At 40.7% G+C, this 22,405-nt stretch overlaps 1 protein-coding gene across 1 annotated transcript in view; it reads right to left on the bottom strand.

Annotated features, from left to right (window-relative positions):
* ARHGEF12 (Rho guanine nucleotide exchange factor 12) overlaps positions 1–22,405 on the bottom strand; it is a 71,927-nt gene that overhangs the window by 12,863 nt on the left and 36,659 nt on the right. The window contains exons 5-29 of the mRNA XM_084301666.1: positions 19,688–19,786; positions 19,167–19,216; positions 18,279–18,336; positions 17,421–17,599; positions 16,714–16,791; positions 15,952–16,071; positions 15,204–15,338; positions 13,951–14,022; positions 13,081–13,173; positions 12,353–12,463; positions 11,765–11,863; positions 11,082–11,124; positions 10,207–10,312; positions 9,290–9,427; positions 8,717–8,749; positions 7,827–7,941; positions 6,979–7,084; positions 6,532–6,744; positions 5,948–6,077; positions 5,591–5,626; positions 4,811–4,965; positions 4,410–4,556; positions 3,552–3,637; positions 1,772–1,897; positions 863–977 (exon numbers count right to left, since the gene is read on the bottom strand). Coding sequence (XP_084157792.1) covers positions 863–977; positions 1,772–1,897; positions 3,552–3,637; positions 4,410–4,556; positions 4,811–4,965; positions 5,591–5,626; positions 5,948–6,077; positions 6,532–6,744; positions 6,979–7,084; positions 7,827–7,941; positions 8,717–8,749; positions 9,290–9,427; positions 10,207–10,312; positions 11,082–11,124; positions 11,765–11,863; positions 12,353–12,463; positions 13,081–13,173; positions 13,951–14,022; positions 15,204–15,338; positions 15,952–16,071; positions 16,714–16,791; positions 17,421–17,599; positions 18,279–18,336; positions 19,167–19,216; positions 19,688–19,786 — 2,643 coding nt within the window. The remainder of the gene's footprint in view (positions 1–862; positions 978–1,771; positions 1,898–3,551; positions 3,638–4,409; positions 4,557–4,810; positions 4,966–5,590; positions 5,627–5,947; positions 6,078–6,531; positions 6,745–6,978; positions 7,085–7,826; positions 7,942–8,716; positions 8,750–9,289; positions 9,428–10,206; positions 10,313–11,081; positions 11,125–11,764; positions 11,864–12,352; positions 12,464–13,080; positions 13,174–13,950; positions 14,023–15,203; positions 15,339–15,951; positions 16,072–16,713; positions 16,792–17,420; positions 17,600–18,278; positions 18,337–19,166; positions 19,217–19,687; positions 19,787–22,405) is intronic.

The following is a 22,405-nucleotide window of genomic DNA, read 5'->3' as shown; positions in this document are numbered from 1 at the left end:
TATAACAGAGAATATCAAAAAGTTGCTACCTAATAACCTTTTTCACCCAGATACTCTGTATTTATTTTAACAGCTTAAAAAAAATATTTATCTCTAGCTATGTACACGCAGCCTTACTATAAAACCAGTCTTGCACTACAGGAAGAACAAACAACAGCCACCTTTCCAGCCAATGTCTCCTGATTATACACAGATAGACATAGGTGAACCCCATCAATTCTCACTACCACAAGCCACATTATGCATTTAGTTAACTGGCAAATAAACAAGGACATCAAGGATAATGGAGTATCACATGCTTTCTTAATTATGTTTAGAGTGAACTTGTAAGCGCAGTATATTTTTTACGAGTAATGAAATTAGACTGCAGCAGGTATCGGTTAGTAAACGTGAAAAGGCATTTTGCGGTATTATTAATCTTCTTTTTGCCTCCACCCTGCTGCAGCGTCCTTTGAGGTAGTTGTAGAGAGCAAGGAGGTCTCCCCTGAGCCTCCTTTTCTCTAGGCTTTTTTTTAGACATGCTCCAGCACCTTGATGTCCTTCTTGTAGTGAGGAGCCCAAAACTGAACACAGTATTCGAGGTGTTTAGACCCAAGACTGACTGCCATTCACCTACCTCAAGATGCAATTCTCACCCTCCCCCCCTTTTTTTCCCCTGTGAAAAAGAAATACTTCAATTGAGAAACGAAGACTGGATTTTTGTTTTGTTTTGTTTTGAACTTGCTCTCCAGTCAGGTCACAATGAAAACAGTGACCCATCAAATTGAACTGTACTTCAATACAAGCTTTGCAATCACATTTGCTTAGAAAACCTGCTGTGATGCAACCACCAACCATGGGCTACCTACTGGAAATGCTTTACCTGTGTACTTAGCAATGTTATCCAGCAGAAGGGGGTACTTAGTCAACCTCTGCATCTCTGTGGGAATGATATCCTTCAGCTGCAACCGGCGACACAGTGGATTACTCTCAGCATCCTAAAATTAAACAGCACAATAACTACATTTGTCATTTTTATTAAGACTATAATTACCTGAACGTGTAACATCTATTCATCACATAAATGTCTATTACTTCACTTTCTGGTAATTAAATACAAGACAAGAAATGCCAAGATCTATCATTCAGACAACACATCCCCTCTCCATTTGCAATTACATATAGGAGAGGCTCATCACAAAAGCAGCAGCTTCCTTCCCTCATTACTTCACAGAGGCCTGGTGCTATCACCAATCAATCTCAGTCACTGCCACACAGGGAAGACATCAGTTTAGCCTTTCAAGCTATAGCAAAACTACAGTACATTTTTCAAAATAACGTCAACCCTCATATTACAGCAGTTCTTCCCAGCCTGTGGTAATGAAGATAATGTTCTCCTCTCCAAATGCCACAAGTATTCGAGTCCCTTTCCTGGTGGGCTGAATAGGTGTACAGCATCTGTCTTCTGACTGTGGCATGCTTCAAAATTGCACTGCTATAAGCAGTTTTCCCCGCAGAAGAACTCATCTTTAGGAAACAGCCACCCCAAGTGACATGCAATTTTCCTGCCCAGGACAGCTTTTCCTTCCTGCATTGCAACGGGACATTATGCAGTCCTCTCCCTCCAGAAATGATTAGAAGAGATAAATACAGTGCTGGAAATGATCCCAATCTGAAGGCAATGTTAAGCATAATCTCATTGTTGATAACAACTTTATCTCCAGCCCTTCGTTATCCCATACTGGCCACCAGCCGCACCCTCAGGCAGCTCAAACCCTTGCATAAAATTCACCTGCACAAAAGTCTGGAAACGGGAATCCTTCTTCTGACGCGACTTTATGACCTCTAGAGCAAAGGGCTGGTTACTGCAGAACGTGGCAGTTGCGTGTTTTATCTTCTCCTCTGCTGCTCCACTAAACTGTGCCAGAAAGCCACAAAAAGTCAAAATTAGACCCAACTTCAGCAATTGAGAATAGAATAGAACAGAACACAACAGAACAGAACAGTTGGAAGGGACCTACAAAGATCTTCAAAGCATGTTCCTGAGGGTGTTACTGACAGGCCTGGAATATCAACCACCTCCTAGGAAGCCTGTTGCAGTGTTTGACCACCCTCACAGTAAACATTTTTTTCCTAATATCCAGTCTGAATCTCCCCTGTCAAAGCTTTGTGCTGTTCCCTTGAGTTCTATGTATGCATGAGAAGTATTTCTATGTAAGACAGCATTTTGAACATCCTGGCTTTACGGGTTTGTCATCCCAGTCTACTGAGGAACCCCTTACATGTCAAACTCTACAGTTCTCCTGTCTCCAGCTCCTACCACATCCAATCATTTCTATAAATGTGCTGCTGATTCAGGGAGAGAATACAGTGCCATGTCTCCACTGTTAGCTGTAAGAGAAGGGGAAAAAACTGCACCCAGATGAATGACAAGGGATTATTTACCACACTGTTGGCCAGCAAAGCCAAGACCGAAGGTCTTGCTTCTCAGGGATAGCCATGCTTAAAGATCAAAACATAACATAATCTTTTATTTCCTAAATGAAAATATTATTGAAGCATGGCTGGGGAAAACGATAGCCATGAGCAGGGCTGAGAAATGTGCCGCAGATGACAGATGGCTAATCTGTCACTCCAACTTTTCCCATTCCTGCTACCCAATCTGTGATGCAGCATAGTAACTCCTGAAAATACTCACTCTGCAGAACAAGATCCTGTTTTGTTGTGTGTTTTTTTTTTTGTTTCAGTCACTTAGCCAGACACTAGTCAAAAAAATTTAGCTATCAATCTGTAACGCTTAGCTTGCTCTAGTTTGCTCAAAAATGAATGCATAAGGTATTTTTTGCTTTTTCACAGCACACAGGGGAGAACTGAAAGGGTTGGAGGTGTTTCTCTACTAGCCACGTCTGATTTTCTTTTTTTTTTTTTTTCTGAAATAGACAAGCAGTGGGATTAAAAAAATAGTAATTCACAAGAGACTTCTGCATGAACAGCTGAAAAGAATAAGCAGATCAATCTTAAATCCTAAATTATTTAGGCTTGAAAACAAACAACAAAAGAGAAGACTCTCAAGAGAGATGGTTTTGGTTTCTGTTTTTTAAAGAATTTACATCACTCCTGCTCGTCATCTGGATCTCAGGAGTCTGAAACGATGCCTGCAACAGTGCTACAAATTTGAAGAGGTTCAGCTATGTAAATTCTAGGATTGGAAAACAGTATTTTAAAATACCTTTAGCTGCACCACAGGCATATTTCAATATTATTGCAATAAATTGTGCTATTACATTTTTCAAAATCCTACTCTTGGTTTATGTCTCCAGAACTAAGCTTCTATTCTACCAACACATCAAGAGGCAATGTTTTTTCTTCTTTAAATGGCTTCTGTCTCTAGACAAATGAAAATCCTATGAGTTGTTCCTGCTTTTCTTCAACACCCTTTCTCTAGCTCTGTGTTGGCTCCATAGAAATGACAAGTCTCAGAGCTTCAGTTCCTATTAGCTGGGAATGACCTTAATTAACCTCTGATTCCCATTTTATGAAATGTATTTTCAAGTACAAAAAATGGAGTTTACCCAAGAAAGCAAGTCCTCCCCAATTTGGTCAATGACAGAAGTCTCGTTCCTTTTTCGGACTGCTTTCATCTGATCGTTCAATGCAACTTAGGGGAAAAAAAAAAAAAGAGATTAGGAGATTTAATATCAATTAAATTGTGTTTGATTTTCAGCATTTATTTTAAAATCACACCTATTTGAAGAAAAGACTAGACTTCGAATTATTTCAATTATTTAAAGTGTCCTGCAACATAACAAATTTAGCAGAATCTCTATGAAAACGTTACACTCCTCCTTTGCACTTCTATCTCACCTGTATTCAAATGACCTCTAAGAACCTCTCCAGTCTTATCTTTCCTTAGGCTCAATATCACTGACTTTTAAAAACGCAAGAATAATGTAGAACACATTTCAAGCCACCTGCCTAACATTTTACAACTTATTCAGTGGCAGAGCTGAAATTCTGACTCTGAACAGCCCTTTCTCTAAACAATTAGAAAGGGTGACCCCTCAAAACCACCTGCAAGACATCAATCCTTTCACTTGTTTTCATAATTTCTTCAACGACAGTTATAACTTTTGGTGCATTGGCCTAGAAAGAACGTTCATCAAGGCATTGCTCTTTCCATCAAAACATGAACTAGCATAAGAGAGTCTGCATAAACGGATACAAAAAAGCGAGCATCGGAAACACTGGGCGCTTGCTTCCTTTATCAAAATATCTTTGTAATTTAGAAATGGGAGAATTGTGTGTGAAAGGAAGAAGCGTTATAGGAAGCTGCTTCTTGTTGCCTGTTCACCTGCATAAATTTTTCAGATATTTGTATCCTGAATTTCAGCTGAAACTGTGAAGCTGCAAAGCATCTCAGCTACTCTTACCATGAAGCCCAAGGATATCCTCCAGATTTGAAAAGATTTTCCGCTTGTCACTGGAGTTCAGGATCCCTTCCCGGGTGACACGCTGGTAGAAAACATTATGTAGAACCTTCAGAGTGCGGACGTGAGCTCTCTCGGTGTAAAACAGCTCTGAAGAGAGAGGGGAGGGCAGGACTGTTAACTACTGACTTAAAGAGGTGTAGCAATGTGAGATCAGCCTCATCTCAGGATACCTTTCAGTAGTAAATACAAGTTTCACAGACATGAACTCTGGAAACCAGAAGTAATACATGGCTACTACTTTGGATAGATTGCTGAAAAGAGACCTTTTAGATGTAAAGAACTCTAAAGCTCTGCAAGACGAGATTTTAACTTGGTGAGCTAGAAAAAAATATCCATCTCACCATTAATCACTTCTTGGCGCTTGATTTCATAGGGTTTCAGCCCCATCAACACTTCCCGGCTCACAAGCTGCTGCCAGTTGGGAGGGTCCATGTCCGTGTCAAAATCATACAGCTCATCTTCACTTTGTACATCTGCAAAACCGACACTGTCCATCCTAAGAAGATTAAAAATAGGTCAGATAACTCCCATTTTAGGCACGGATGTCAAAAAGAAAGAAGAAAAATCTAAGTACTCATAGCAGTTGTAAAGCATTATGAATACACTCTCCAGTAAGCTATGTCAGAAGCTACAAAACATATTTTGTAATTTTGTCCTTTACAGAACAACTAAGAGTGAATATCTGTTCTTCCAGTATTTTCATAAACCTCTTTTTAATGATACGGATAAAATAATTTGCTTAGGACCAAATAGCAGGCCAGTGAAAGGGCAGGTTACAATTTCTTTCCTCTGCTTATCTGCAGATACGGGGCTAACAGAAACACACTCGCTTAAAAAGAAAACCTGGGAATCTCAATTCCATAGCCCATCAATTCAAATCAGTAGATAAAACACTTAAAGTATTTCACCCATAGATCAAAGAGCTTATCTGCATATGATCTGCTCCACCTGTCCTATACACAGATGCCAATGTCTCTTTTCATATGAGTTATTTAAGAACAGGAAAGATCAGGCAGGCAATCATACTGCCTCAGAACAATGAACGCTGCAGCACTCAGCTTTATAACCTATTAAAATCTCAATAAATTCAGTGAAGCTCAAACAGTTATAAGCACACTCACTTGCGAAAAGGCTTTGGTGTTCCCATGTCGACAACTCTACAAAAAAAAAGAAATAAAGGAATTATGAGGGAACCACGCAGGAATTTCACCCCACTCAGACACCCAGCTTAATTTCAGAGTACAGGCCTAACCTCCTAACCCTGATGTTTTGTCCATCTCTCAGCCTCACCCTCCTGAGAGCGGACACAGACCAGCATTTCCTTCTTCTACAAATAATGTTTAATGCAAACGGTGTGACTAGTGTTTTATAGACTCAGCTTCAGCACCCCTTGTCAAATCCACCATTGCCAACAGCCTGTCCAGCAACAGCTGTCCAACAGCCACTGCCCCATCCAAGCAAGCAGGGCACTCAGTTACCTCTCAGATTCTCCCTCCTCCTCTGGCAAGTTTTCCAAGGGAGATGGGAATTCAAAAGTATTATTAGGTGTACGGGGTGTGCCATCCACACAGTCATTAGCAGGTGGTGCTTCTCCAGTCTGCTTCGAGCCTATGAAAAAATGAGTAAGAAATGTCAAGAATGTATCAAATTAGAGTACCTAAGAGAACTTCACAATCTCTTCATAGCCTCTTGATTCACAGCCTCATTTCAACTTATAGCTAGAGGAAGTGAATTTGCAGCTTGGCAAGAAAAATCTCCATGGTAAGTGTTACCAGGTAATAGTGACTTGTGATTACAAAGGCAGGCACCTGGGGATGCTTTTTTCCTGTTGGATGATCCAACGCCACCATGACAGAAGCCACCAGACAACAATTTCTGGCCATGACAAGACTTCCTGACTTGAACCAGAGTCAGAAAACATGACTATGCACCCAGGAAAATCATGTCTAGTGACACAGAAACATGGCCCAATTTGTCAGGCTTCTTGCATTAGAAGTGTGCCTTCCATATCCCATTCACAACACAATTTTCAATAGTCCCTCTTAAGTGGTATCATCCTAACCTGCTTCACTGTCCTTGCTTCCCTCTGGAGATGAAAAGGGACCCGTTGCCAAAGGAGACATTGGGTTGGCAGGTGCATAGGGTGCATCTGTTCCATCACTGGAGGACCCACTCTGGCGCATCTTGCCAGAATCTGGTGGTTCTGGGCTAACAGAAGATGCTGTAGGTAAGTGCTTTGGATGGCGCTGCTTCTGTATTTCCATGGCTCTGCCAACTAAACAAACACAGAGTCATTACGGTGCTGAAAGAGCTTTTACCTGTTCCCAGTAACCAAAAGATGTATTTCAGGACAAATACATTAATTAAGATTTGTCTGTCTTTAAAAACATGGTTTAAAATCAAAAATTTTACTAAGTCTTTTTATTATTTTTTGTTGTTGTTAAACAGCAGAGACTAACTGGCTTTCATACAAGTAGCTGGGGAACATACATTTCCTTGTCTGACATACTTGCACTGCTGTCGTGTCGGCTTGGTCTCCTTGGTGGGCCCAGAATATTCGGAAAGCCTCTTCTCTTTCCTTTTTCATCTCCTTCTTTCTCTTTCTTGATACTTTGCTGCATTAATATACAACAAAGAAAAGCAGAGTAAACAGTAAACTCATTTCTTCAGACTCAATTATTTACTGAGATAACGACTAATTCTTTAAAACAGCAGCAGCAGTTCGGTACAAGAAAAGTTTATTTGTCATAAAGGGGGACAGAACTGCTCATGACAGCCTTAACATTCAAAGGAGGCTGAACGCTGATGAAAGTACATAGCTGCTGTGACCAGACACATGGCCATACTGTGGGAGATGACTGAACACACCCATGGAGATGGAGTTTTGGTGAAAGAACTCATTATATAAACGGGGGAATGTGGGTGGCAGGAAGAGTAGCTTTCCTGCACCACAAAGCCTTTGTTTTTGGGCAATTTTCTCAAGAAAAAACTGAAGTATACCAGCCAACAGACTGATGGGTTTAATGAGGTCCTGAATTCTGATAGCTTTAATGGGGTCCTCAAATTATTTAATACTGTAATATGTGAAACATTTATCACCCGAAGTTTTAGTAAGTCTTCAACAGTGAAAAGGAAGGTAATTAATTTATAATTGAGGTGTCTGAAAACATATGTACAACTCAATCTCAACCGTTAGGTTTTCTGTGCAGATTGATAATGCTATATCTTGTTGGTGCTATGAAGACTGTAAAATCATACCAACTTCTGATGTGTCACACAAAAGTCTATTCTGAATTCTACTGAAGCACCCATGTCAGACAGTTTTAAACAAATGTGCTCTGGTCACAACATTACTACCTTGATCTTTGGCAAGAAACCAATACGGCCACGCTTCTGCTCCAGGTTCCGAGGCTCTTTAACTTTGACTCCCAGGTGCTTCATGTAAGTAAGAATCACGTATTGCATTGTGGAACTGCCAAATAAACACAAGGAAAGAAGATGGATGTTAAGGAGAAATGTACTGGGGAAAATCCATCTTGTCAAGAAAATGAAATAGGTCAAATGCAAAGGTTCCATGGAGAAATGAACCATTTCTGGATTAAAAGAAGCTGAGTGATTTTGTTTGCTTAATATGAAACTACTACGTGTTACATACAGTGGAAAATACTCAGCCAATATTATAATCCATCCTTTTGTAAATAACAGATGCAGTTTATGAAAGGCATACCAGCCTAAGAGGTAAAAATACATTTATTTTTTTTTAAGAATTACATAGAAAGTCCTAAGCTCATGCACTAAGTACATATCTGAAGTCATATTACGGGAGTTACAGTAAAAATCTGTAACAGTAAAAGGTATAGTGGCTGCAATGAGTATAGTAAAAGCTAACCAGCTAGTTGTAGGGTGCCAAACAAACTGAACAGGGCAAGGCATCACATAAATATTAGACTGGACTGAAGCAGCTACAGAACCAAACCAAAGAAATAGATGAGCTCTCAGAAACAGTAACTTTTTCTGGTCTGAAACAAAGGAAACAAAGGAAACAAACTTCACAACAAGAAGAGGTTGGAAACAAAAGATTGATACTTCAAATTCAAGTTAATTATGTCAGCAGATTTAGAAAATGAGAGTTTGGAGCCATGGCCAGCAGAGGGCTGCCTTGTGCTGTTCAGCAAAGACAGAGCCAGCAGAGCAAGCATCAGCAACGGGGTTCTTAGTTCAGACTAAGCCCACACAACTTCTATTACCTCTTTTCTTCCTCCAAAGGCTGAGATGTCATCCTAAAAACAAGAGAGAATGTAAAAAGGAAACAATAAACTAACTATTAACAGGCAGTCATATCCACCCAGAGTGTCAGCAGTAGTGTTCAAAGCGTTTTTTGGCATATACAAAAGCCCCAGGAAAAGGAAACAAAAATGAAGTTAAAAAAAAAAAAAAAAAACAGGTTATGAAACTACAGGTTTCTACAACCCAGAAGAAGAACCCTGACCTAACAATGCATGAAACAACAAAAGCATGCATGCCTCTGCTATCTGAACATTAGCCTCCCTTAAAAAGATATATGGACTTCAGCTAAATATTAACGTATTTTTCGCTATTAGTAATAATATATATATACTTTGGTAGTATATATAAATATATATATATAAATATATAAATATATATATATATATAAATATATACTTTGGTAGCAAAATGGGGAAGCAATATAAATGTAGTGGTATAAAATTACTTCTAGCTACTAATTCCTTTGCTCTGCTGCTGTAAGATTCAGGGTGCAACAGTTTTAACCTCCCACAATTATGATTGCTGATACTCACAAGACTTCCTCAATTTTGGCAATAATCTGTTCTGCACATGCTCTTTCCTTCTCCACCGCGTTCCGATCACGAACCCGTTCTGCATCCAGCTTGGTCAGCTCTCCTTCTGCCAGCGTCAATCCCATACTACGTTTCTGCCTGAAACACAGAGCGAGGGAAGCAGCACTTGAAACTGAGTAGTGACTTGTAACAAGGGAAGGCAACCTCTTGACATTCAGAATGTCAAGCAAGTTGCGTTATTGGTTTCTGAATAAGAAAGGAGGGGTCATCACAGTTCTCCATAACATTTGCATTCACTGTAAAATAAAGCTAATAAAGTTGTATGATATTTATCAAGAGAGGTAGCCATGGCAATGGTCAAACAAAAGTGGCTGTTCTTTTTGCAGTATCCCAAGTTGTACGTTTGAAGCATCTACTTGAACTGAGACACTTTTAACTGTGGAAAAGTCCATTATCTCTTTTGCTACAGCATCTCATGTTGGCACAGAATGCTCACAACTGTATACAAAAGGGCATATTAATTATTAAACTCTACCATATGCTCATGACAGCTCTCTAAAGTGGATTATTTCTTGTCCAAAGGAGAGCAAAAAAAAATGATATAAACTGATTACAAACATGCTTAGTAAGAAAGATTCATGTAATATCACCTAAGTAATAATATTCTGAAATTGCCTAAAATAACCTCTAGGAATAAATAAACGAATCTCTAACAAAGATCTTGCAAAGAACTACTTGCAGCACAGTGTCAAAAAACATTCAAGTGTTGATCAGGGTGACCCTGTATGCCCTGTTGCCATCTTCCTGTTCAGTCCGAGATGAATTACTACATTCCTTGAGTTTGGACTTCCCCCTTAATGGACACATTGACTGAGGGCAGGTATGAATTTAACTAAAACTGCACAGGCAACTGTTACCTGAAGTCTTCCAGATTCCTTTGAACTTCTGGACAGACTTTATCTTGCATAGTTTGTATATAGTGGCGATGAAGCTCTTCAGGAATGAGCTCTGGCCTTCTTTTGTCTGCAAGCCAGAAGAGAAAGTTAACAGATTATTCTTTTGAGAACAGCAATAGTCCACGCTACCTTAGAATAAAGTCATTCATACACATCTTTAACCCATCCAAGAGTACCCTTTTGCCTTTCACTTACTGATAATATGAATTTTAGAGCATCTGTAAACAGATTTAGTCACATACAGAATCACAGAATCACAGAATTTTCTAGGTTGGAAGAGACCTCAAGGTCATCGAGTCCAACCTCTGACCTAACACTAACAGTCCCCACTAAACCATTTCCCTAAGCTCTACATCTAAACGTCTTTTAAAGACCTCCAGGGATGGTGACTCCACCACTTCCCTGGGCAGCCTGTTCCAGTGCCTCACAACCCTTTCAGTGAAGAAGTTCTTCCTAACATCTAACCTAAAACTCCCCTGGCTCAACTTAAGCCCATTCCCCCTCGTCCTGTCACCAGGCACGTGGGAGAACAGACCAAACCCCACCTCGCTACAGCCTCCCTTGAGGTACCTATAAAGAGCAATAAGGTCGCCCCTGAGCCTCCTCTAATACATCCAGTATTAGACTAAAAAATAGACATGTCAATGTGGCCAGTGCATCTCACTATTAATGAACGTATTACAATATGCATAATGCCCTCTGTAAGAAACAAATATTTATTTGTCTCTTCCTGTAAACACGTGATAATGTCTATCCAAAGTAACCCCAAGCGCATTTTAGAAATTTCCTTGGACTGCCTCAAACAGTAGAAGCTGCAGAAGTAGACAGTGACTTACCTAGATCTACAGAGATTTCATCTGGAACTGGAACTTTAAGGTTCTGTTAAAAAGAAAAATGGAAAGACATTAAAAAAAAGACTGGGGGAACATACACAACAAACAGCACCCCAATTAAACACACAACACATAAAATACAATCTCCTTAAAAAACAAAACCTACAACCTGAACACCTAAACTTATCATGAGGGAGGCTCCCATCTTGAATATGTATTATATTACACAAATATGTATTATATTACACAATTATTTCATCTAAGCATGTGATACTAGCTGCTGCTACACTATGTGGTAGTCTAATTTATGATGGTATAGAAGCTTCGCAGGCTTTCCAACAGACATACAAAATGGCCCAATCCTTGCCACGTCAATATACACAGCAGTTAGTAACAAAAAGGGAATGTAGAACAACTAACGCTAGCTTACACATCACAGAAATACTTCTCCTATCAGACAATGCATTCTCTGTGACATACAGACTTACCCAGGCATCTGAGCCTATTTAACATTTATTTTGCCATATTTAGTGGTATCATTTTAAACAAAAGGAAAAACAAAAAACCACTATTGATTCTGGAGGACTTATATAACTCCTGAGTTTCTTCCAGTTCAGGAGAACAGAGAATGGTAAAAGTCAACTTCCTGGATACACTTGAAAACGAGAGAAAGATCTGGAACTTACTGCAGTTCGGTCCAAGAAGAACTGGTAAAATTCAAGAAAGACACGCCGAGTCTCTTTGGAGTTGGTCTGCTTGTACAGGTCTGTGTAAAGGTAGCACAACTGTGGGAAAGAGGAGAAGAAATTAAGGGATACCACGAGAACTCTTCTACCACACCAAACTCAAATCTTCCTTTGCTCTATTTCAAAGAATTCAGCATTGCTGGATTGAGAGACTTCCTAGATACCCTCAGCCACCTACACTGCACAGGTAACCTCATCACTGACCCTGTAATCAGTGGAGGAGAGAAGGGAAAAGAGAGATGGAAATCAGACCTTCCCTGTAGGTAACTAATCCCACTACCTTAGGCTGGAATTAAATGCTTTCTAGAGCTAAATATTCATTTGTAAACAGCTGAATGTAAGGAAGACAGTTCTCTTCGCCCTTCTCTTCCTTTATCTGAAATACCCTCATGCCTGCACAGGACCTGTATTTCTCTCCTTGCTGATCCAGCAGTGTGACTGGTGATGCTACACAAGAACAAGGAGATCCTGAAGTATTCGGGTTAAGACTACAAATTTTGGCCAAAAAAAAAGTCCAGAACATCTTACCAATGCTGCAGGGTCAAACTGGGACACCACATGATGCAGAAGAACAGCAAGGTGAGCTGGGCGAGACTTCAGGAGCTCAATGTTTTGGAAACAGCTGCACTGTCCATTAATCTGCAGAGATACAAGGAAACTATTTGAATTATTCAAGAAAGCTACCGTGCAAAAAATAACAAGCTTCTTCCTACAGCTTAGCTCCTCATTTGTTTAATTAAAATAAAAACTGAAAAATTCCAGAGCCTTTGCAATGCCATTCTAACATCCCAGGAAGAGTTTACAATGGGAATATTTCTTTTAAATACACCCCTGTACACTGACTACAATATAATGACATATAGCTCGGAGCAAAGGAGAGCTAAAATAACTCAGAATAAGTATGTCAAAAGCCATAGCAGCTATACTGCTGTGACAATAATGCAGAACTGTTAATAGAAACTTAATAAACGAAATTGAATCAAATAAGGCAAATGAATTTCTAAAAAGCTTGAAGTTGTAAGAAGAAAGAGTAACAGAAAGAATCAAAGACGGCATATTGTCATAAAATCCCCAAGTGTTACTACTTGGTATGATCAGCAGTAATGAGAATCATATGCCTTAATTCTTAATTCGCCACATGAAAACTGTTAAATAAAAAGAAGCAATGGAGTCCTTGCAGTTTAGGCACAGAAAAAAAACATAATTCTGGTTGAAGTAGGGAGAAGGGGTGGCTGAGGGCTAAAAGTCATTCCCACCTGCTCCTGCTCGGTGTCAAAATCATCATCCTCTGCTCCAATGATCTGAGGCCCGATGCGTGACGAAGGGCTTCCAACACTCGACTGAGAATCCTGGGGTGAGTCAGAAATGTGAGAAGGGAAGGATGAAAAGTACAGCACTATTAGTGTCTTGGAACAGTAAACTTTCTTTACCTAGTCAAAAATATTACCATCACTTTAATTCTTCTTTTCAAATTGCAAAAGAAACCCATGTGCCTTTATTCAACCTTGTCCGAGTTTATAGTTGCGAGATCCCCTTTGGAATATTTCTCCCAAGTTGGAAGCATTCAGAAATGTCAAATCAGATGACTCAAAACCAATTGCATCATCTGCAGACTTCTGAGTACATTAAACATGGAGCATATGACAAATGACAGCTTTGTACAAATGGAGAAATATGACTACAGAAAGTCATGCAAATGAAGGAAAAATACTTCAGAAGTCATCCTGTGGAAGACAGCAGTACTTTCAGATAGCTCAGAACTTCGTCTACGTTCCACTTTTATCCATTCTTGAGGCCATCCCTGATAATACCAGCCTTATAATTACTTGAATATCCTAAAGACTGGTTTTCATTTAGGGTTGGACTCAAGGAATAAAACGTGTACAACAGCTATTTTAGGTCCAGCTGTTTTACTGCTGATTATCTATTTCTCGTCTCTAAATGGGCCTGCTCTTAAGCTCCATAAACATTTATTCAGCTAATTAACATTCCCTGCACAATTTTAATTGCATTTCATTTTCTAAAGCTAAGTTTATGTGTGCTTCATCTAGAAAGCGGGGGAAAACAAGATGTTAATAGGCCCATTACAGGAGATGCTGTCGTTATTTTTTATGGTTTGGACTCACAGTATCTTGAACCTCAGTCTTCTCTGGGCTCTCATCCAGATAAACCCGCTCCTTCAGGCCACTGCGAGGACTCTGGGGAAGAAGAAAGTAACTACTAGTGGGCTAGTAACCTCCCTCCACCTCCTGGCAATCCTCTTTCTCATGTAGCCCTGCAGACATTTGGCTTTATTTGCAAAAAGCATGAGCTGTTGGCTCATCTTCAGTGTGCCCACAGTAATAACCAAGGCTTTGCAGCTGGGCTACCACTCAGCTGTTGGTTCCCAGCCTGTATTGCTGCATGCAGTTATTTCACCCTAACTGTAGAACTCTGGACTCCATGAATTTCGAGAGCTTTCCATTACCCCCAGTCCTTAAGCTTCTCGGCGTCACTTTGGATTGAAATGCTTACAAGTTTGGTGTGTCAACCACCTCCAGTGATCACTTATCATCAACTCTGACAGAATTAAGGAAGACAGCTTTGAATTCTATTCTGCATTTATTATATACAAACACGAGTGACATTTAGTCAGATTTGGAGTTGGTGAGGGAGTGTTTCAAAATAGAGTCATCTGTGCTCATGTTTTGGAGGCACATCTGACCCATCTTCCTCTCCCTTCCAACTGCTCGTACAGATTTAGCTCCCACCTCCATAAGTTAAACAACAAACTTAGGCCAAAGTGCGAGTAAAGAGTCTCAATTCCTCTGCGCTAATCAGATAGCAGCTTAATTAAGGATTAGGTGCTAAGGCACTGCAATAAGGAGACCATACGAGCACACAGATTGATAAGTGATGAGTGAACAGACTAGGAGTATTTACTGTTGGCAATAATTGAAGCTTATTTGGTAAAAGTAAGGCTCTTCCTCACTTTCATGGCAACTTGCCCAGTGACTGGATCTGAGTCACAGCTACCGCAATTGGAACATTAACATGCTCTTAAAAGATACTCTAATTGGCATCTCTCAGTTTTGAGAAAGATGCTGGCATCCATCTTTCTTTGTCTGGTTACAGGGAGTGTGCCAGGAAAATCTAATCCTGGATGAAAACCCAAAACCCACACTATTTATTTCTCAGTCCCTAATGGAAAACCAATATAGTATGCTTCCCCAGGGAAATATTTTTGGTGTGTATTTAGAAGCCTACTCTAGTAATACACACCTTTACTGAGACACTACAGATCTATAACACACAGAACAATACAAACTTAAACAATCTGCACGAGAAAACCAAATCCGAGAGGTATAGAAACAAAGTCATGGTGTCATTCAGTACTCACATCAGCTATGTCACTGTTTGGTCGGGACGGGCTGTCACTGCTGTAATCTAGTTTGCACAGACCATCCCCACTCTCTGCCTCCACTTCACTGATCTGCAGCGATTCTGTCACTGACCTGGAGGACAAAACTCCATCCTAAAAAGATAAAAATGAGTTGGGAGCAGCACAGAGCAAGTAAAATATTTCAAGAGACTGTTATACTCAAACACTAGCTCTTTTAAAACCTGGACAGCTCACATTATTTATTAAACTTCCTTCATGTATTTTTAAAAAGTTGCAATGTTCTTCTAAGAGAAGACAATAGAAAATCACACCAAATTTTCAGGACTTATAACCTTAAAGGCAGAGAAAAAAAGAGGAAAAATAATACAACTTTAAAAAGGAAAAAAAAAAAGCTGGTTTTAAGCCTCCAGTTATTTATTCTTCATGGCAAGAATGACTACAGAGGGTTCTGCTAGGTTGTATTGACAAAATAATATACCTCACAATTTGCACTTACTGCTTTAAAAGCAGTTCTTCATAGATTGTCTGGAAGTTCATTGTAAAGTCCACTTCATATACTGCCATTCCACTGTATTACTTGACAGCTTCTGCCAGCCTAATTACCAGTCTCAACTCTAGAGGGTGCAATCTGGCTGTAGAAGCACTGAAGAGCGTGGCAGGGAACTCCTGCTTGCCCAGAACACCATCATCCCCCAAGAATTTTCAACCAGAACATACCACAGAGAAGCCTGACACATTGTGTTACCTGAGTACAGCCTGTGGCTTTGGACAGCTGCTCCTGCAGCTGAGTAATGTGCTTCTTTGTTTCCTGTATCTCTTTGAGCAGTCGTGAGCTGGACGATCGGCTGTACTCTTCTTGCAGAGACTGAAAAGTAATTTTATGAGCTTTCATCACTCAGTATCTGCTCAATATCAAAGCTTACAACTAATCTTAGCCTACTACTAATCTTCATTCCATTAACACATCTAAAATAAGAAACAGCACCTTTGCACACCTACTGTCATATCAGATGACTGCTATGGAATGTGTGTTTTATCCAGCTCTCCTCTGCCTCGTGCCATATGAAAACAACTCCATTCTAGAGATTTACCAAATTAATCACAACCGCATCGAGCATACAGCTGAAGACACAATAACTCAGCACCACCGAGGAGCACAGGGCCAATTGTTGCTCCCAGTGAGAAATGACTCACTCTCAGTTAGTCAAAGATGCTTACATGTCCTAGGATTAGACCAGATTGACTGGGTATGTACGTTTCCACTTAAACTACCACTTTTTTTTTTTTTCCCAGTCCTGTCAAAGATTAAAAATTGAAGAGTTGACCAGTCCAAGCAATTAGACAGATCTCTGATGTTAGGCCAGTATATAGAAAAGCTAAACTAAAACAGAAGCCACGCAAAGGAATGCTGAATAAGCTACTTAATAGTGATTCAACAACCCATCTTTTTAATTTGCATCAGCCCCTTCCCTCCACCTCTCCTGCATGCATGCAACAACTCCAGTACCTGCAGCCGCTCCTGCTCTTTCTGTAGCATCTTTCTCAGAATCTCCACCTTCTGGTTGTGGACAATATTATTCTCCTCCTAGAAAATATGGAGAAATTAAGGGTCCGTTTTTTTGGTTGAGCTGTAAGGAGTGAAGGAAGATAAGGAAAATGGATATGGCTGCTTTCTGCCTACTTCTTAAACATGGGCCCAGAAAAAGACCAACAAAAGGCAATTCAAGTTTCTGCAAACCCTATCCTACATAGAATGTAATCACTCACTCCTACTTTTGAACATAGCTATCTATGTTAAACAAAAAGGAAAGAAAGAAAGAAAGAAAGAAGGAAGGAAAGAGGTAAAGAAAAGAAAAAAAAAGTGTCTTTGCTTTCCTTACTCTTGTCATGTCTGCATGTCTTACAGTCCAATTTTTAATAGAAATTACAGAATACCTGGCTTTGAGCAGACACTGTGTCAACTCACACCATACAAACTGCAGCCTGTCTCAAAGACAACCTGTGAATAACCTCTCAACTCTCTTTGCATTATCTCAGCATTTCCTTGCAATATGTTTTTTCCCATCTGATTAAATGCCCACTGGGTGGCCAGACAAATACTGTAATTCCAATTTATTATTTGTGCAAGAAGCTCAAAACAATTCCTTTGAGAAAAATGACTACATTTTTTCCATTGCTGAACTGGTTCTTTGGAAAGAGTACTTTAGATCTTACCCCCATAAGCACTGGGCTAGTAATCCTTTCTGTATTTCCTGATGTGCCAGGCGAATGGGGCGATGTCATGACGGGACACATATGCCCAAACGCTGCCAGATCCACTTCAGACTCAGCCAAGGGAATCTGGGGCGACCCTGGTGGGCGCCCCTGAACAGTGAGAGCTACATAGGAACCCGCTGCAGGGAGAAGAAGAAGAAGACACATTTCAGAGACACTTGCAGATTGCTAAGGTTCTCACCCCTAGAGACACAACTCAGACCATTCTTCATTTGTTCACTCTTCGCACCGCTGAGCACTGTCAGCTCAGTTTTAGAGATCTCTATTTAAATATCAGGTAATCCAAAGCATTTCATGAGAGCCAACCTTAATGAAAATGCAGGGCAATTTCTAATCTACCAGGTTACATTTACAGTATGCATAGGCTCACACCACGAAGTAAACTGTGCCGGGGCGGAAGGAACTGCTAACGCTTTCTTCATAGTACAAGAAAATCAACCAGGAATTAACTTCTTTGGTAATGTCAGTACTTTGTAAGCAACTTAAAGTAATCTGCATTAACAGTGCCTGAATAGCTGTGGCATTTCAGGTGAAATCAGAATTGGAAGATGCATGGGCAACGCTTGATGGTAATTTCAAACACCAAACACAGGAGCATGGATCAGCTCAAGTCCAAAAGTCAAAATTAGCCCATGTTTCACTTCACTGCCTGTTTTACACACACCCTTTATCTCTCAGCATGGGATGTGATTGTCCTTGTCACTTGATAGCTGAATCAATCATCGAGCCTATAAAATTATGCTTTTCATGCTTTTTCAAGGAGCACAGTGACGAAAATAGCAACATGCCTTTACTTACACTTGATCAGCTTTACCACCTCCAAATGGTTTGAGTGTGTTACAAGAGTGCCATTCACCTGGGGATATGAGAGAGAAAGTAAACACTGGTTAGCTCCTGATTTCTAACCAAGGAAAAAATCCCACTGGGTCCCCACACACTACACAATAAGCAATGTAATAGAACAAGCAACAGTATTTTTTTCCTCTCATCTCTATTACTATGACTTTCAAGACACTAACAGAGAAACAATTTCTCCCTCTAAGTTTATCTCAGCGAGCAGAGCTCTACAAAAAGAAAGCCATACACACGTACCAAAGAAAAACAAGCAACCAAACGTGAGAAAGCAACCCACCTCCGACTGGGCAGAAGGACGTTCAGGGTAGTTAACTTTATTCATTAATTTATATGCTTGGTTGAAATCCCAGCTCTATCTGTGTCAAAGCGGCTCTAGCACAGCCATCATTTTGCAGCACTGATTTAGATAATCATTTTAGCTAATGACTTGATTTCTTAGTTGTTTGGGACTAAAAGAGAACACTGATTGGGGTGCAGTTATGTGAGTAACAATAAAATCCAAGACAACTCTTTATTTGCAGGTAATTATCAGTCACACACTGCTCCTCTCCCCTGATACCTCTATTTCTCTGTACATGTGATAACTGAACCTTGTAGGATGCTGAACTTGCCAATGAGGTTCTGAAATAAGAGTGATCCAAAACAAAACTAACATTCAGCAGTGGGCTTTCAGTGGTTACTGTACATGCCCAGAACAGGGAAACGTAGACCATTCCTCTATCCCACAGGCAAAAAGCAAACATCAGTGCAGAGCCTTCAATGACCTTCTTTCAGGGAAAGAGCTCATTTAATACAAATTATCTGTTTCTTGGACGATGTGAATGCCCTTACCTTGATAATTCTATCACCTGTTTGCACTCCGGCCCGCATGGCTGCTCCATCTACAGAGGCAAGAAACCATTTAGTTCCAATTTCAATACAAATCATCCAAACCAAAAACAGCTGAAGCACTTCTGTAGTTCCATGCAAAGCTACTTCCCACACTCACCCAAGCTTCTTCTTTCTTTGTCAGATTAACATCTCTGAGTATCTACACTAAAGTAGTTCTGTTCCCGTTTTGTAGTGGCTAGGCTAAACCACAATCCACCTCTATACCAGGCATAAATTTAGTTCCCTTCAATTGCAAGAGGTCAGTTTCCATTTCCATCAGACACAGGAGGTTCACTGCATCCCAGCAGTGTGACACTCTTTCTCCTTGCACATCTATTCCCAAGTTTGTGATAGCTACAGCCATCCCACCCATAAGGAAAGAATTTGGAGTTTTCTACTCCAGCTCATGCACATATTTCTTTGATTCACACGAAAACCCTCTAGGCTGCTCTCCGGCTAGCATATTTAGCATGTCTGCTTACCTTCTTTGACGGACTGCACGAAGACTGGATTGTCTCCGCTGACTGTCAGCCCAAATCCATTTTCATCCCGTTGGATAATAACACACCGCTGAACAAGACCTGCATAAGAAAGGTGGGGAAAGGGCAGAAGAAAGAGAAGGAGAGAAATACAAAGAGACACAAGCTAGGCATCAGTCCAAAACCTTATCCTCCTAGATAATCACAGAGCACTGAAAGAAACTGGTACAAGACAACAGAGGGAAAAATATATGAGAGACAGAAACAGGGCAGCTGTCCAGAAAGAGATAGGAATGTCAAGACAGGTCAAGCTTATTGCTTCAGTTACACAAAACAGAGATATACAACAGCAGAGATGCAGACAGCTCTGGCACATCAGACACAACTTGAGGTAAAAGCAGCTTGTAAAGAGGAGCAGCAGTGTCCACGAACCAATGAGCACAATTTCCCTCTGTCCGTATCAATAGGTCTTCAAAGTGCAGCATGGGGCTGTCATGTTCCCGTACACCATCAAAAGCACCAAATGATTTTTACAAGCTACTTTTAATAAATTAAAAACAAACAAACGGGTTACAAAGCTCTCAAACTAGCATAAATGGCTTGTGCTAATACTGAAAAATTAGCTTGTGCTGACACGAGAAAAATCTCATCTCAGGGCACCTTCTGTTCCAGGTGAGAATATTCAAGAGAAGCAGATCAGTAGCAGTAACAAAGCACGAGCCACGTGTGCTACACTTAACTAGTCTTCTGAAATCAAGACCGTGCTTCCCACTGAGCTATTACTGGGCCAAAATCCCAGGAGATGTGAGTTTGAATCTGCTCCTCCTCTAACTTGCTGTGTGACATCAAAGGCAAATTGTCTTTTGTTTTCCCAGGAATCCTCAGCACGCTGTGAACATTAATAGCCAGCAGAGACAGATGTCCTCAGGAGGTGCAGCACTTTGAGAAGGTGAAGTGCTAGACAGAATCACAGAATCATCCGTGTTGGAAAAGACCTCTACGATCATCTAGTCCAATAGCTATGTCTACTGCTCACCTGAAAATGAAACAAGGAAAAAAAAAGGGGCAAAAAAAGCAGCAGCCCCAGCATATTCCTTGCAGAGCACTTCCCTAAGAGCAGCTGCAAAAGCCTACCACAATGGAGCCTTTATCTTGAAAAGCAACTTTAGGAACTCTGCAAAATGCTTCAAGGATGTTTTTTTATTTACATAGCAGAAACCACTAGCTACTAAACATCAGCCTGCTTTCTAACAGCTTGCTTTGCTGCTTCGTTTCTGAAGCCACATCAGGCGAAATTCTGACACCAGCATCTCGAGAAAGACTTGGAGTCCTCCTCCACATCAGCTGCCAAAATTGCAGCAGTGTTGTTTAGCGTGGAGGGGGCAAAGGAAATCGAGAAGATGCTGCCCCAGCAAAGCTGCCTTTGCTGGAATCATTTTCAAGGAATGAATTGGAAGAGACCGTGGAGTCACATCCATGCTTTAAATCACTCTCGTACCAGCACAGCTCCTTTTATGTCTCTGGAGCAACTCCTAATGGAAATGAGGAGCCTCAAGTGCAAACACTGTCCACCCAGTCAGCCCTGTTCTCCTTGAGTGTGGCATACATGGAGACAGGTGTGGGAGCGGTGGAGAAGGTTGCTTTCCAGCACTTCTGCAGCCATCTGGTCACAGAACCCCATCCCGCTAACTCCCCTTGTGCTGATAAAGGAGAAACAAATTACTCCATCCGCAGCAATCCGCAGTAAATTGATGGAATGGATGCAAGGGGAAAGCAGACAAGAGGAAAAAAAAAACACCACCTTTCACACCCTCTTTATATGCTCAAGTGAAAGAACATGCCTCTCCCTTTTGTACCTCCCATTTTTCTATATGACCAAGCTTCTTCAAGTCTCACTTCACAAGAATGATGCCCCAGGGCGGGGTGTGGGAAAGAGAACATATGCTATTTCATAAAAACAGCTCGTTTTCAACCTTGCTGCCAGACGTGCAGGTTTTATGAGTAAGGCACTAACTAATCTTTTGACTCATAAGAACTTTCCTTGCTTAAAGGCACAGCATAGCCCTGTGTACTCGCTGCTCTTCCACGGAATTTCTCTCTTTACCAGCACCAACAACCTTTGGATCTAGGCTACTGATAAGCTCCCTCCTGGAATTAACGTGATGCCAACGCAGAGGCAGTGCGTTAGGAGATGCAACAAAAGCTGGCCTTGCAGAGTATGACTTCAGTTCTAGGAATGATCAAATTAACCAGTTTCAAACCACAGGTCTCAATTCCACCCAAGACCGCCTTTTAATTTTACAATGGGAAGGTAACAGAAATTAGGTAACAGAATCCAAATTATTCCAGGATTGCCTTTTCCCTGTATTTGTTCACCTCAGATCAGAACTAAGCACTTAGCCCTTTCCCTAACATGATATAAAAGGGTCTAACACAAAATAGCGAGGACCACACAGGCCAGCTGAGACACCATGCTTGATGGAGATACGCAGCAGCTTTACGGTGATTTTAATGAATGTGAAAGTTTTCTGAAGGTAGCACTGCCTGCAGAACCAGGGCAGCTTCAATAGCAGTGCCAGGCTGAGGCAGGTAACCCAAAAAGAGCAGCTTCCAGTGCTCTTCCAGTGCTCTGCTGTGGGGACAGAGCCACACAGGACCTCCCCAGCAAACCCATCATTCGCTCACTTGTGTTCTTTCGGTATAAAACACATTCCACCTGAA

Source organism: Netta rufina, assembly GCF_964035555.1.
Source record: "Netta rufina genome assembly, chromosome: 25".
Classification (NCBI taxonomy): Eukaryota; Metazoa; Chordata; class Aves; order Anseriformes; family Anatidae; genus Netta; species Netta rufina.
The sequence above is the reverse complement of the archived record's forward strand: the minus strand, read 5'-3'. Positions and strand labels throughout refer to the sequence as shown.